Below are 14,155 nucleotides of genomic sequence, written 5' to 3' on the forward strand. Positions count from 1 at the left end.
AATCCTAAAATCAGTTTATGATCTCAGGATGCAAAGGTTTCCCATGGATAAGTTATTTAAAGCTGCAGCTTTAACATACAGGCCTCTCTTTTTATGTTGATCTATAACTTGCCTTCACTTTCTCATTGCTCTTCCAGAGTTTTAGCTCCAAAGTGTGCAGCATGTGGACTTCCCATTCTGCCCTCCGAGGTGAGAGCCTTTTATTTCGTATCCCCTCTGGGGAGGGAGCGTCGTGTCTCAGGCCTTGCTCTCTTTCACACTTGACCCTCTGTCAAGATGAATGTCTTCGGGGATGGGGAGAGATGATCACTTCCTCCAGCGTGCAGCCTTTTGACCGAGGCTCATACACTGCCCTTGAGATGTGACCCTTCTTTTTTCTTGATAATGAAGCTTATTTCTGCTTTTTTCATCTCCTGCAGGATTATACTGCTGCTAGTTTTATGTTCGGGATGCCTTTCCTTCATGTCAATAAATGCTGGTGGTGCTCACGAGTGACCTCTGTGTGACCCCTTTGGAATGAACTAATTTTAATACTTGGAGGAGATGAATCTTGGGCAAAACCTATTTAAAATGCTGAGAAATGTGATATATTGAAATTACCAAGTCATTAATGCCTGATTTGGGATAGATGTGACTGTTAAACAGAGAGAATTTAACATTTCTGATGTTACATTTTAGAGGATATCCGCAGTTGATGATGAAGCTTTACTGTAAAAATAACTGCAGGTGGCAGGATTTATTTGTGATGTCCAGCCAGCAGCTCAAATGCATTTCTTCAACATTCACATTGTTGCAGGAGGCAAAGTACAGAGTGCACATGTCTGATCCTGCTGTAATCCTTTGTCATTTCTGTTTTGCTTGAATGCTTACAGGGGTCTGATGAGACCATTCGGGTTGTGTCCATGGACAAGGATTACCACGTGGAATGTTATCACTGCGAGGTAGGTCAGCAGCTTTCTCAGGGAGTGGGCACTTAATAGTGATAACTACTATTATTTTTAAGATGGAAATAAATCTCCTCCCTTCCAATGGCAGTAGATGAGCAATTCAAACCTGGCATTGTGCGACCCTTTCTATCAGTGGCTGAGAAATTTCCAGTTTGAGGACAAAAGTTTTTGCAGCAACGTGTCTCAGCTGCGATTTCATTTGCTATCCATAAAATTATGGGCAAAGAGTTAATTGTCACTTTTAAACTTGGCAGTTTATTTGTCAATGAAGGAAACGTGGTGACTTAGTAAGATTCTGTTGCTGCCTTTTAGAAGCCTTGAGCTCCGGATCACGTTAGTGTATCTGATTTCCAAGTCAGATTGTTCAAAAATGCTAAGGTGATGACTGATACTGTCTGGTGTAAGTTACCTTCACTCTCACGGGAAACAAGTGCGTCATTTGGGCTGAAGAAAGGATATGGCTGCACAAAAAAAAAAATCCCAAGAGATGCCAACACCATTTGGTCTCCATGCAGGGCTTCCCAGAGAGCTTTCATACTTCTGCTCTGTGAATTAAAATAAATAGATGTCTTTTCTCACTGTGCTTGTATGCAATGGAAAAAGGTCCTGACTGAGCAGGCCGGTTTCACATCAGTACAACTGCAGTTAATGTAATGTGAAGAGGTGAATCCTACCTGAGAGTGTAAGGAGACACAAGCATGTTTAAAATACATAGGTCTGCACCTTGCCATGAGATAAAACTTATTAAATAAAGCTGCATAAGACAAATTTGTACAAGGCTGCTCCTCAAAATGCCTATGTCAGATGCTTTCCTTCTTGTGGCAAATTTTGGACTTACTAGGAAGGAGCTGTTGGCTGGGTGTCTTCTGTCCTTGTCACAAAATCTCCCTCCTGGAAGCCAGACCCTGCTTGACGCTGGAAGGTGAACACATGCTCTAATAATTTGCATGGCCTCTCTTTGCAGGACTGTGGGATGGAACTGAACGATGAAGACGGGCATCGCTGTTACCCGCTAGATGAACATTTGCTTTGTCACTCCTGTCATCTGAAACACATAGAGAACAGCACTACCCCAGCAGCTGTGTACCAGCACCACTACTAGCCAGCGTGGCCGACACAGGACAGCCCGGACAGAAGGCGTGTTATGTGATCTCCCTCTCCCCACCCTCAGCTGATTTCCTGTGCATGTTTTTCACCAGTCAGCAATGTTCCTGTAAAAGGTTTTTGCTGGATTCTCAGAGTCTGTATGCTTGCGAGTTCCAGCTGTGTCAAACCATGTCTACTTGACCAAGAATGTGGCATGTTATCTGAACTGATCAGTTTACTTTTACGTGCCTTTTTCTGCTTTCTGGAGATTCCTCTTTGCTCATTGTGGAAGATTCTTCAGTGAAAGCACAACTTGCTGTCGTGCCTATGAACTCAGATCGTGTCGTGCACAATTAGAAAGCCAGAGGCTGGCTTGCCTGCCTGCCTGCTGGGGACATCCCTTCAGTCTACTAAGTGTTTCCTGACAAGCACATTTCATGAGATTCCCTGAAGGACATCAACCTATTAACACCAGCTTTTAGACACTCTCTTTTTATTAATTCTTTAGGAAAAGAAGGAAGTCTGTGCAAAATGACGCGCTCAGACCTTCCAGTTAATTCCTTGAACTCCGGTATCAAGTCTGACTGTAAAAGCACCAACTCTCCAAGCACAAACCAGGCATGCTGGCTGGCAGGTAGAGGCCAACATCCCATTTCAGACAGAACAAAAGACTAGAACAAGCTAGGCTAAGCTACCGTGGTGACTTGGGACCCGGGCTTGCATGTCAGCGTGATATGCAGGGGCCAGTCTGCTGTGTCAGAGCCTGAATAGCAGATTATATTTGGAAAGGAAAGGTCGGGATGCTGAAAGTGTGGACACCGGGGAAATCCAGCCTCGTTCCTGCTTGCAGAGCTTGCTTTGGAAAAAAGCTCTCCGTACACAGACACTTGCCTGAGTTTTTCAGCTTGTCCCCACAGCTCAGCCCCCAGCCTGGCCGCTCCTTTCCGTGGTGTTTACCCAGCACAAAGCCATTTCATAAGGGTGCTTATTTAGAGCTCTGGGAACAAACTCGAGATCGTTATGAAGGCTTTGTTACACAGGGATTTAGAGCCCAGCTCTACAACCTGTACTCAAATGAGTATGTTGGTATAAACAGATTTGCTCCCGTGAATAATAACAGCTTATCTGAGCAAGGGGTTAGTGAGTTTGGCCCTTGCTTTCCGTTTTGCTGAGAAAGTAGAAAGGCAAATCGTTTCTCTTTTTGAACCACCCTGCTTTATAGTCAAAGAAATCTGCTCCTTCAGGATGTGTTATATATAAGATAGATGTGCCTGCAGTGCATGTTCTGTAGGTACCAAAGCTCTGCAGCCCCTCACGTACAGGTACAAAGTTTTTGTTTAAGAAAAAGCTTTTAATTTAAAGTCTCGGTTGCAATCAGGGATCTTAGTTACCCTTTCTGACATATCGTGTGGAAAACTAGTTAAATCCTAACGTATCCACGCTAGAGATGTAAATTCAGTTCTGATTGATAGAGGACAGGATTATGTTCTTGAAGTTCTTTTTAGTGAGAAAACTACAATAAATTAGCTGAGCAGTGGCACTGGGACTCCTGACATGAGCCTGGGCCAAGAACCCGCTATGGTTCAACCAAACCTCTTCTCCTGCAGCGTGAATGTAGCTAGATAGGTGCTTGACATACCAGGTAGTCCGACTGCCTTATGTACCCATCTGGTGCCGGCTGCAGCAAGCTGCCTGTCTCTGCCTGTGCTAATAAATACCACAGGCCTCCGTTTTAAGTGGTGCAAGTTGCTGTGCTAAGTATAAAACAGAGGCACAAGCATCTGCTGTAAAACAGATGAAGACCAGTGGCCTCTTAGCACCCTCCTACACGCCTGTATCACCTTGCCTCGGCTGAAGTGTGAACATCTGAAACTGCCCAAGCCTCGGGAGCTTGGTGGTTTTGGCGTGGAGTTTCATCGGGCCGGCAGACCATCCAGCCTTCTGCCCCATCCAGCTGTACGCACCTTCGCCCGTTGCTGCTGCTCTTCAGGACGGAGATGGCGGTGCGTGGCTGGAGGTCGGTCCCTCGCTGGAAACCACCCACAGCCCCAGCTTTCATGTAGCTTGGCTCTGCGGAGCCGTTTCTCCTGGGGACATGCAACCCCTCTGTGAGTGACCAAAAGCTCAAGGTTGGGGACTTTCCCACTGCAGTATACATGCCTCTGGAGCATATGTAATTCAGAGAGTTTTATCTGTGATTTTAGAGGAGGTGAAATTGACTCTGAATATATGAGCTGCCTGGAGCCTTAAGTTTGGCCTGCAAATGCTGGATAGCGAAGGAGTGGGAACCGACACAACGTGTAACTGGTGCTGTATCCAGGCAATGTGGATTGGGGGCAGCAAAGCACCCAGGGCAGATGCTGCAGTGCTCTCACCTCGTCATGCCGTGTCAGCTTGTGTCCTGCAGCGCAGCTGGGCATGGGGTGGGTGTCTCAAGATGCGACTGTGATCTTAGGACTGTCTGAAAGGACTGGGGTGGGAAATAACACCAGCTGAGCATCCCTGATAAATAATTCAGATAGTCCTGGGCAGGTGCTTCACCTCTCTGAGCTTCCTTTGGCAGCAAAGGCAGTGAGATATCAAAGTGGCTTCTGGAATTGAGCTGGAAACACCAGCCCTGATCTGTCTCTGAGAGACCAGCTACTACATGGCTCGTGCTTTTGCTATCTCTTGACTTCTAGAGCAGCCCCTGACACGCACTTTCTGGCCTCCGTTTTGGGAAGATCTGAAAACACTGGCGGGGCTGATATTTTCTTTTTAAGCTGTGGTTTAAACTACTGTCTCATTCTTGCAGCCTTCCCCTTATCCCCAAAATAAGCAGGCAAGAAGAGGAGGGGGAGTAGGACAATTTTTCTTTGTGGAAAGCCTGGAGCAGCCCGTTTGTGGAGCCTCCTTTGCATCAACAGAAAGTTTGGCCTCTGCTCCCACATGGTGTCTTGTTACTCCTGTCAGCCACCCTGTATCCCTCAGCGCTGGGAAAATGAAGGCTGCCCTACTTTCAGTTTTGAGGTCCAGTATAAATTATTAAGTGCCAATGCCCTCCTTTCCTGTATTTACAAGGAGCTAGAAATGACAACGTGAAGCTATTGAAAATGGTGCGCGTGACTTGGTGGTTTTGAAGCTGAAGTGTCTGCTGCATTGCCCTGCTCCCCTATGTGTGCTAACTCGCACCGCTTTTATCTTTGGGAGTCTGAATTCATTTAAGCTCCTTATTATTCCTGTCTTTTCTCCTACGCTGGAGGTGTCTGAGTCCATGTTGATTGTCCCTGGGTTGTCCCGGGCTCCGCAGCTGCCTGATGGTGGGTCTGGTAGGGAGGCAGGAGCATCCTGCACAGGGGAGGCTGCTTCTCCTCCTCCTGACCCCCCCCAGCCATCTGTGGAGCTGCAAGCCCTCGCTGCCTGCCTTGAGGCAGCTCCCCCAAAGTTAAAAACGGGCAGGCAGGTAGCTCTGGAGCTGGAGGTGTGAGGCTTTGTGTGCTCTGCAGAAGAATTTCAGAAAACGTGTTAAATTCTGCCTGTCACCTGGCTGATCTGCATTGGGTTTTGCTGTTCACGTGAACCTTGTCTTTTTATTAAGACGCTGAAACACGCTATGAAGAGTTAAGTCTTAATTCCTCCCCCAGCGTGCTCTTCTGACTGGTTTTAGGATAAGGGACCCTTGGAAGTCCCATTGTGCTGGTAATGAGTAACTCACATGCAAATAGTTATTCAAGTGAATTCCCTGAAACTTGCTTTCAGGAGCCAGAGCTTAATAGATTTTTTCATTCAGGTCATGCTGTTAATTTTCTATTGTTTGACTACAGAAACTCATTTAAATAGGGATTTTTGCATAAAAGCCAGGGGAAAAACCTCAGCTAGAGAAGCAGCAGACATTTTTGTGTAATTTAAAGTGTAAGAAACACCTGTGATCAAAGTGATTTAGGAAACTGCCCTGATGTTAAACACAGGGAACAGCATTTTCAGACACCCTCGTGAGGAGCGTTTGATGAGGTCTGTGGCTCTTTGGTTTCTGAGTTTCATTTGGGTGCTTTTAAAGTGTTTTCCCAGTCTTTCAGGGTTTAAATGATTTTTTTTTAACTCTTTTTACTACAAAGTGAATAGCTCCTTGATCTCGAAATTGTCAGCATCAGGTGTGCTATGCAGATGAGAATGGGGGAAACTGGGCTTGTGAGAGCTGGTACGGGTCTGGCTGTCTGTTTGAAAGGAAGGGGTATCTTTGGCTGCCGAGAGAAGAAAGTAAATATCTTCTGTGCTTTCTCCTTGTGCTGATCTGTAGCACTGGACAAATGTTTGGCATCCCTGAATTTCAGTATTCGGTTCTGTTCATAAGCACTGCTGCGACCTGCTCCTCTCCCTCCCCTGAGCTCACAGCCCTGGGGAGGATCACAGGTGCACTCTTCCTCATGAATCTAGTCCCGATTTTGCATTTCTATATTTCCCTGGAAATTTTACCACTTCATTATTTAAGCAACAGCAAAACCGGGTCCTCGCTTAAAGGAAAATGGACACACGCTCCCCATCCGTATTTGAACGCTTTGACCTGATCCTCCAAATTACCTGAATATCAGCCTGCTGCTGGTCAATGCAGCAGCAGCTTTGTACTCCGCTGCTGTTGCTAAGAAAATCGTGTGAAGGACTCCGTCTGCATTAAACTTGAGGTGCACAGGCAGGCAGCCCCACTGAAACCAGTAAGGCTGCGCACGTACATGAAAATCAATGTGTGTGCATAGGTCAGAGTTGGATCAAGGGCAGAGTGATTTTATTACAGACAAGACATACCTGGGGATGAAGCTGCGGCAGTGTAAAAGTTGCCTCGAAAAGATCGCTGAAATGGACTGCCAACTTTTTTGTTTAATAAATAAAAATATGTACTGAAGCAGTGCGGGTGCATGGAGAAAGAAAGATGTGACTTAAAAAATAGAGTAGCTGTAGGGAAAAGAGGGCAGGTGATTACAGAGAGCAGGGGAGAAGGTGGCACGGAGGGGATTTGCTTTCGTTTGTCATATTGCTGGATGTGTATTAGAGGGGGTTTTGAAGGGAAGCGCAGCTGTGTGTGCTGGTCTGGACTGTGGTTCTCCCATGCTGGCCTTGGCTGCGTGATCTGTGTCCCCTTTTGGGGGTATGTGCACTGTCATGTCTGTGCACATGGACATGCAGCACGTGCTGCCTGCGAGAGACCTGCCTTTCACACCTCTGTGCCCATGCCAAGTGTTAGTAGATCCACTTTGAGCAACCTTCTATGCATGAATGTAAGGACAAGTTGACCCAGGCTTATTGCTGGAGAAACATCTCTGGAGTCAGTACCTGCGGGCAGGGAAGGGCTATGGCCAAACACACGTCCCTTTCCCCCCATTCTCTGAGGCTGAGCGCCTGCGTCACTGGGAGAAGCTGGGAGGGGGTTTGCCTCTCTCGTCACACTGCATTTGTGCGTCCATTTTTCTTTTCTGTTTCTGTGTCCTGCTGCTTGCTGGCTGCAGCGGCACTAGGTGTACTTACCAGCGCCAACTGGGCAGACGTCTTCCTGCCGTGAGCCGACAGAGCCCAGAGCTGCTCACCCACCCTAAGGAGAAGCAAAATTAAGCTTTTCTGAGCAATAAAAATCCTCACCCTGCTTTCTTCTAGGGCAGCAAGAAGCTCACGTGGCAGTATGCATCAGTAGCCTGCTAAGACAAGATGAGAAATGGGAAGAAACTGTCCCCACGTGAAAATACGTGGCGTAGAGCCCCTGAAGGCAGACGACAGGGATACCCCCTGGCCCCAGCGCACAGATGACCAGGCTGCAGTTCCCAGCCCCGCTGGCACCAACCCTCGTCCCCACGCAGCAGGTCTGCGGTGCATGGTCAGACGGGGACCTGGGCGCACACACACAGGCTGTGGCTTTCTGTATCTGGAGAGCAAATCCAGAGCCTGGCTAACGATACTGAACGGTACTAATTTTGTTTATGTTTCCTTCAAAGCTCAGCTTCAGGAGAGAGTATTTTAGGATTTGTGCTGGTGTAACTAACCTTAGCCACCTGTGAACACAGCCCTCTCTTCTTCTATGCTGTTACATATTTATAAAGAACGAAGGCTGCCAGTGGGGGCAAAGCCGCTGGCCTGTTGTGGTTTCAGTGATTAAAGACGATACCGTAAAGCAGTGCTCAGCATCAAGTCTTTCCTAAAATTACAATCAATCATCATTGTCATCGCCGAGAGTCCACGGGGAGGGAGTTATGCTGTGAAACGATGACTTCCCAACTTCTGCATTCCTCCTCTCCCTCTGCCTCAATAGCTGAAGCAGGGACTGGTGGGGGGAAACCTTAGTGGGTTCACTGGGGATTTCCAGTCCTTTCCAGGCGGCTGGGGTTTGCTGCGGCCCTGTCTGAGGCTGTCCTGCTCCAGCGTCCCTCTGAGGAGACCCTGGTCCCGGGGTGAGGAGCTGGGGAGGGATGTGCTATGGGTGGGAGCAGGCTCCGGTCCCAGCACGGGGGTCTCCTTTGCAGCGTTGGTGGGGACGGTTTTGGGGAGAGTTCTTGTGGTGCCTCCGTAGGCTTCGCTGCAATCAGCGACCGTGATGCCTTGTGTCTGAAGAGAGGATGCTTAAGTACTGCTGGCTGAGCAGCATGGAGCTACCAGCTAAAATGAAGCGAATAAATGGGATTACCTGTAATTGTACTTTGGGGTTCCCCCTCCTTGAGGTGAGAAGCTGCCCAGAACTGGGGGATGGTACCCAAAGGGCTGGATCCAGTGGGCAGTTGGCCAGGAGGTGCCTCAGGCCTGCTCCATGCTGAACCCCCAGACTTGGGCTCCCCGCCACAGCCCAGGAGGGGGTGCCCAGGTAGGCCCTGGCTTCCCCTGCAGCAGCCGTCCCCGAGGTGGTGCCTGTGGTGGTGGGGGCCTGCCAAGGGACAGGCAGAAGGAGGCCACAAGCCCCTGCAACGCCACCCAACCCTGGTGTGGTTTGGAGGCCTCTGCGCCTGGCATACCCCCCTGTTGGGGGCATGAGGGTGGCCGGGGTGGGTCTGTGCAGGAGTGGGGGGCTGCCCAGGAGCCGGGGAGCTGCCCAGGAGCGGGGAGGGGCGCAGGCAGCGGCCTCGGGCTGGAGAACAGGAGGGAAAAAGAAGGAACAAAGAGAAAGGGGGGTGAGGGGAAAAAAGAAAAAAGAGCCGCCGAGCCAGCCAGGAGTCGAACCTAGAATCTTCTGATCCGTAGTCAGACGCGTTATCCATTGCGCCACTGGCCCTGCTCACATACGGTGTCTTCCCCCACCCACTTCACCATAGACCTCGCGCGGGGGCGGGGCCGCCGGTCGGGGAGCAGCCAATCCACCACCACCTCCCCGCCGACACTCCTCCCAGCGGCCCCCCTGGGGCGAGGATTATCGCCCCACCCGCGCGCTGGCCAATCCCCACCGGCTTCCTTTGAACGCCACCGCCCCCTCCCGCCCCCGATTGCGCGTCACGGTTTCGGGTTGCCCTGGTGGCAGCCGGCGCGCCGGGGGCGGGTCAGAGCGCAGTGGCTCAGCCAATCGCGGGGCCGGAAAGTCAGCCCAGGCCCTCCCCCTTCCGCCATAGGTGGTGCCCCGCCCGGTGGCGCTCGCTAACGTGCCCGAGGAGGTTTGTCCTGTGCGGGGTCCCGTCCCCTCAAGGCTGCGAGGGGGGCGCGTCAGCCTGGCAGGGAGGGAGCGGCCGGCTCGGAGGGAGCGACGCGGAGCCGGCGGCGGCCGGAGACAGCCGGAGGGGGACGAATGGCGGCAGCGACGGCAGGAACGGCGGCAGCGGCGGCCTACGCCAGCCTGAAGCTGTGAGTGACCGGCCGGGGGAGGGGGGGACGGGGACGCGGCTCTGTCACCTGCCGCTACTGGCCGTGCCGGAGAGGTGAGGAGGGGAGGGGCCGGGCCGGCCGTTGGAGCCACGGTCGCCGGTCCTGTCCCCTCCCCTCCCCCCACGCTCCTCTCAGGGCCCCGCGGGCTCCCGCCGCACCCCGGGCAGCCCCGCGGCTGGCGGCGTCTCGCTGCCGCTCTCGGCCCTCGGTGCGCGGGCCGCCGCCGGGCTGTGCCGGGCTCGCCGCCTCTCCCTCGCTTCCTGGGTCAGCGCGAAGGGCTCGGCCCGAGGCAGCGGCTGCGTGCGGCAGCCCGGGGCGAGACGGAGGAGGACTTTGGCCGCGGGTACGGACCCGATCCCCTTTGGGCGTCCGTCTGACAGCGCGGCCGCGGTAGAGGCGCTGCCGGCGGTTCGCGTGTCGGTCTCGTTTCCCTCTCGCGTGCAGGAGGGCTGGTGCGCGGCGGGTCCTCTCCGGCGCCCGCCTTGGCGCGGCAGGCAGCGGCGCTGCCGAGCGAGAGGCTGCTCTGCCCTGGCAGTGTCGGGGTGAGCGCTGGGCTGTAGAGGGGAGGGGGCGCCCGGGGCGGGGGAGCCCAGGCTGTCCCCGGCTTTCCTCAGAGGTGACTTTGTAGAAACTCGAGCGGTGATGCTCACGTAAAGCTCTGTGCGTGCGGTGTCACCGGCCAGCTGAAGGGTCATTAAGCGTACTTGGCCATCAGTCCTCTGTGGCACAGGTTTTTTGTGCTGTGGTTTTGATGGCGGTTGATGGTTTTGAACTTTTGGGGCTCTCCTGTGTAGTGCCTGCTGTGACTTTTCAAATAAATTCTTCTAAACTCCTGGTGTCATTTTTCTTTTCATTAAAACAAAGATTTTAGGGGAGAATGTAGCCCTTTGAACTTGCGTGTGCCCGGTGTTTGCTTGCTGCCTTCATACAGCAAAAGAAGTTGCATAACCAAAGCAATACGAAGTTAAAACTGAAGAGGCGTTTCCATTATAAGCCCTTAAGCTGGCCAGTTGAAACTCCTGAAAAAAAATTACTCTGAGCATGAGACTGCTCATGGCTGTCTGAAGCCAACAGTGAAATGTCCTTATGTGTCCTAAGGGCGTTCCCAGGCTTTGGACCTCTAAATATTAGCTTGAAACTCTATAATTGAGTTACTGATGCCATTTTTAGCTAGCAGTATCTGAAAGTGATTTTTAAGCCTGATTTAACTGTACTTAATGCTCTGTTAAATTTCATTTGACAGTCGTCTTTTGGATTCAGAGCCAACATACTTGGATCTTTCTCAGAGATCTGTATAAACAGTTTGTCATAATGCTGTTAAGTGTTTAACAATCACTGGGGTTCCTTCCTTATTTTGATTAGGTAGCTATGTGAGGGTACGTAGACACTGGAGATAACCAAGTATTACTGAAGACTAAGATCATCAGTGATGGTTGAAAGACCTGCTTATTTGGCAGAGAGCTTTTTTCTTCCCTCTTGTCACCTCAGTAATGTTTGTCTGTCTTTAAGCTGAGATTATGATCTTTTTGCCTGCAGAGGAGAAAAGGTGAGTTGTATGAGTAGCAGTTATGTGGCTTGTAGTACAGAGTCCTTCTTACTGAGGTGTTTTTTTTTAAGTAAAAACACTTCTCTGGATACAGGCTAGTAAAGAATTCTCTCATTTAAAGTTTAATCTTAAGAGATGAAAATTTACTTTTAGTTTAGAACAAGGCTGTGTCAAATGTAGTTTAACACGAATTTTTTCATAAACTTGAAAACAGAATTGTTTTCTGTTCTGAAAGCCAGGCTTTTTTTCCTGTTATCACACCAAGTTGTGGTAATACCTGCAGACTTTCTGCCGAATGTTTTAAGATATAGGGCAATAACTCGGACGAGTCAAACTTACTAGATCGGCAAGGTCAAAGGAGAATGTTCTTCTGAGAAATCCAGGCTAGACTTCAGTTTGGGGATTTAGTGATAACAGTGTTTTGTTTGGGTTTTTTTAAACTGATTTCTCATTCTCACTATGTAAAACGTCAGATTTTGCAACTGCACCTCTTCTGTGTAGACCAGTGGCCCTGTATGGAGCTTCGCTGATGGTGATGCTCTGCAGGGTCCCATTTTGTACATCCAGTTGCAGGTTCTAGCTCTGAAGGCAAACCTCTTGTGTTTCTCATGTTACTAAAAGTAGTGACTCAAACCCTTTGTGCCTTGACCAATGTCATCAGTCAAGTTCAGGTGATACTAGTAAAAATGCTGATGTCTGGTGTTGGTACTACCATTGAAACTATTTGAGTTACACCAACAGTTATTGGGGAAAATAATTAACCTGAAAACTGCTATCCATAGTTGTGTCATCTGTGTCACTGCTGTATTTATTTAACTTCCTCTTGTAGCCTCAGGAATAAATTGTAAAATTCAAACAGCTGTTGCAGGTGGTAAGCTAGTGGATGGTAGTGAAGCTACCAGTCCAATTAATCAATAAAAACTGATTGGTAAAGCTGTCTGCAGAATAGAGAATCCTGCTGTTGTTTTGGCTCACTTAAAATAACTTTTTTTCCTTGTGCTTCAGTGAAGACTTATTTTGCTGATATCTTTCGCAGTATCCTGTGGGTCTCTGACACTAGCTGTGTTTCAGATTTAACTCCTGCCCACAGTTATGCTTTGTGACTGTACCGATCAGTCACTGGTAGCTACTGCACTTGAACGCAGTGCCTTCCACCTGTCTGGATTTAGGGAGAGGTCCAAAAGGGCATCATATCTTTTGTGGGTTTTGGGGTTTTTTTGGGTTTTTTTGCTTGTTTTCTAAACTGAGTTTTCACATTTTGGCTAATACTTCTAGAAAGAATAGTTACACATCCTTTTTTTCTGCTTAATCTAAGTGGATGTCATGATGAGGCTCAGGGATGTTGGTTGAGGAGGGCATTAACTTATGCAGTAAATTATTTGTCATCTGAAGTGAAACTTAACTGGAAACAGTTATTATGAAGTTATGCCTTTAATACATACCTCTTTTTGTTGTTTTTAAATGGTATTTCCATTAGTGTTTTTTTTAATCCTGAGATTATACTCCCTTTCTCCTCCCTGCAACAACTACTTCTCCATGGGAGATGTTCCAGTTCCTTGAGCTGTTTCTGCTTGAGGAGAAATATTTATTGTAGATGTATAATTAGCACACCTGCTCACCTAGAAAATCTGGAATCTCTGGGGTGTCGAGACCATCAGCGTGTTAGCGCTGTTACTTAACACGCTGTTGGGGCTCTGTGCGCGTGTACTAATGTCTTTCCTATCTCACTGCAGACCACTTTTGTATCTTGAGTACAGCAAATGCGTTGCTGCTCAGTACAAGATGTGCTTTTGGCTTGCTTTATTACAGTGTTTAGAGGCTGACATCAAAGAGTTTCCTGCATTAGAGTAATGTTAAGTATTTATGGTGAAATAATCAATTACTGAAGTAAGGGTTTGGCTGATGAGGCCTATAAGGCTTAAGTGATATTGAGTGAAGTACTATCTTTAGTTGCCATTAGAGCATGACGGGTCCTCTTTTGTGCTGTATCCGAACACAGGAATATTCTTGTCTGTAAGATCTGCCTAAATAAAATGTGGGATGCAACTCTGCGTCATCTTCATGATGTACGACACTGCTTTATAATATAACTAATGAAGTGAAACTTCACAGCAACTATACAAATGAAAAAAGACTATCTCACTTAACTGTAAATTAAGCTGACTTTATACATGGTATAAGCAAGCAATGTTTTTATTTTCTGTGCTGGGAATCGACACTGCCTTTTGTAAGGCAGCCTTTTGCCCTGGATTATTACATGGGACAACTCTTGATTAGTAACTTAAAAAGAGAAGGCAATGTCTTTAAAAAGAGATCCATGAAAGCTGTCAGGTAAAACAACAGAAGATGTTTTTTTCTTAGAGGATCTTAAGATGCAGCTCAAGGGTTTTGAGATAGGATGACTTCCTATGTTAATTTCTCATGAGTCATAGGAGTACAGTAAACCCGAATTGAATGAAGAAAAATAGAGAATTTTTCGTAATATAAGTAGCTGACAGGAGAACCACAAAAACTGTGAAACTTCCTGCTTTAAGGAAGTTTCAAAGTATCTTTGCTTTTGTAGGAACTTTCAGACAGTTTTGGAGGAAAACCACTCTTGACATAACACCAACCTTGTTCAGACACTCACTGTAAATTATCAAAGCATGATTTTGATACTACTGGAATAACTACAGAAATGAGAGATACTGAGTTAACTCTAATTCAGATTCTAACTGGTCATAGGTATTCATGTGGAAGAGTCTCTCATCTGGTCATTAAAAATGCTTCTTGC

The 14,155-nt window shown here is 48.4% G+C and overlaps 2 protein-coding genes and 1 non-coding gene across 3 annotated transcripts in view; 2 read left to right on the forward strand and 1 right to left on the reverse strand.

Moving 5' to 3' along the window:
• Positions 1-8,166, forward strand: part of LIMD1 (LIM domain containing 1) — a 35,762-nt gene extending 27,596 nt beyond the window's left edge. Inside the window, exons 6-8 of the mRNA XM_068404804.1 lie at positions 138-189; positions 873-941; positions 1,912-8,166. Coding sequence (XP_068260905.1) covers positions 138-189; positions 873-941; positions 1,912-2,049 — 259 coding nt within the window. The 3' untranslated portion in view covers positions 2,050-8,166. The remainder of the gene's footprint in view (positions 1-137; positions 190-872; positions 942-1,911) is intronic.
• Positions 8,167-9,182: 1,016 nt separating this feature from the next.
• On the reverse strand, positions 9,183-9,255 carry TRNAR-ACG (transfer RNA arginine (anticodon ACG)). The gene has a single exon. It is a non-coding gene; the product is annotated as a tRNA-Arg (tRNA).
• A 394-nt stretch (positions 9,256-9,649) lies between these two features.
• The window catches only part of SACM1L (SAC1 like phosphatidylinositide phosphatase), a 34,554-nt gene continuing 30,048 nt past the window's right edge, over positions 9,650-14,155 (forward strand). Inside the window, exon 1 of the mRNA XM_068404601.1 lies at positions 9,650-9,815. Coding sequence (XP_068260702.1) covers positions 9,760-9,815 — 56 coding nt within the window. The 5' untranslated portion in view covers positions 9,650-9,759. The remainder of the gene's footprint in view (positions 9,816-14,155) is intronic.

The sequence above is a fragment of the Nyctibius grandis genome, chromosome 7, assembly GCF_013368605.1.
Source record: "Nyctibius grandis isolate bNycGra1 chromosome 7, bNycGra1.pri, whole genome shotgun sequence".
NCBI lineage: Eukaryota > Metazoa > Chordata > Aves > Nyctibiiformes > Nyctibiidae > Nyctibius > Nyctibius grandis.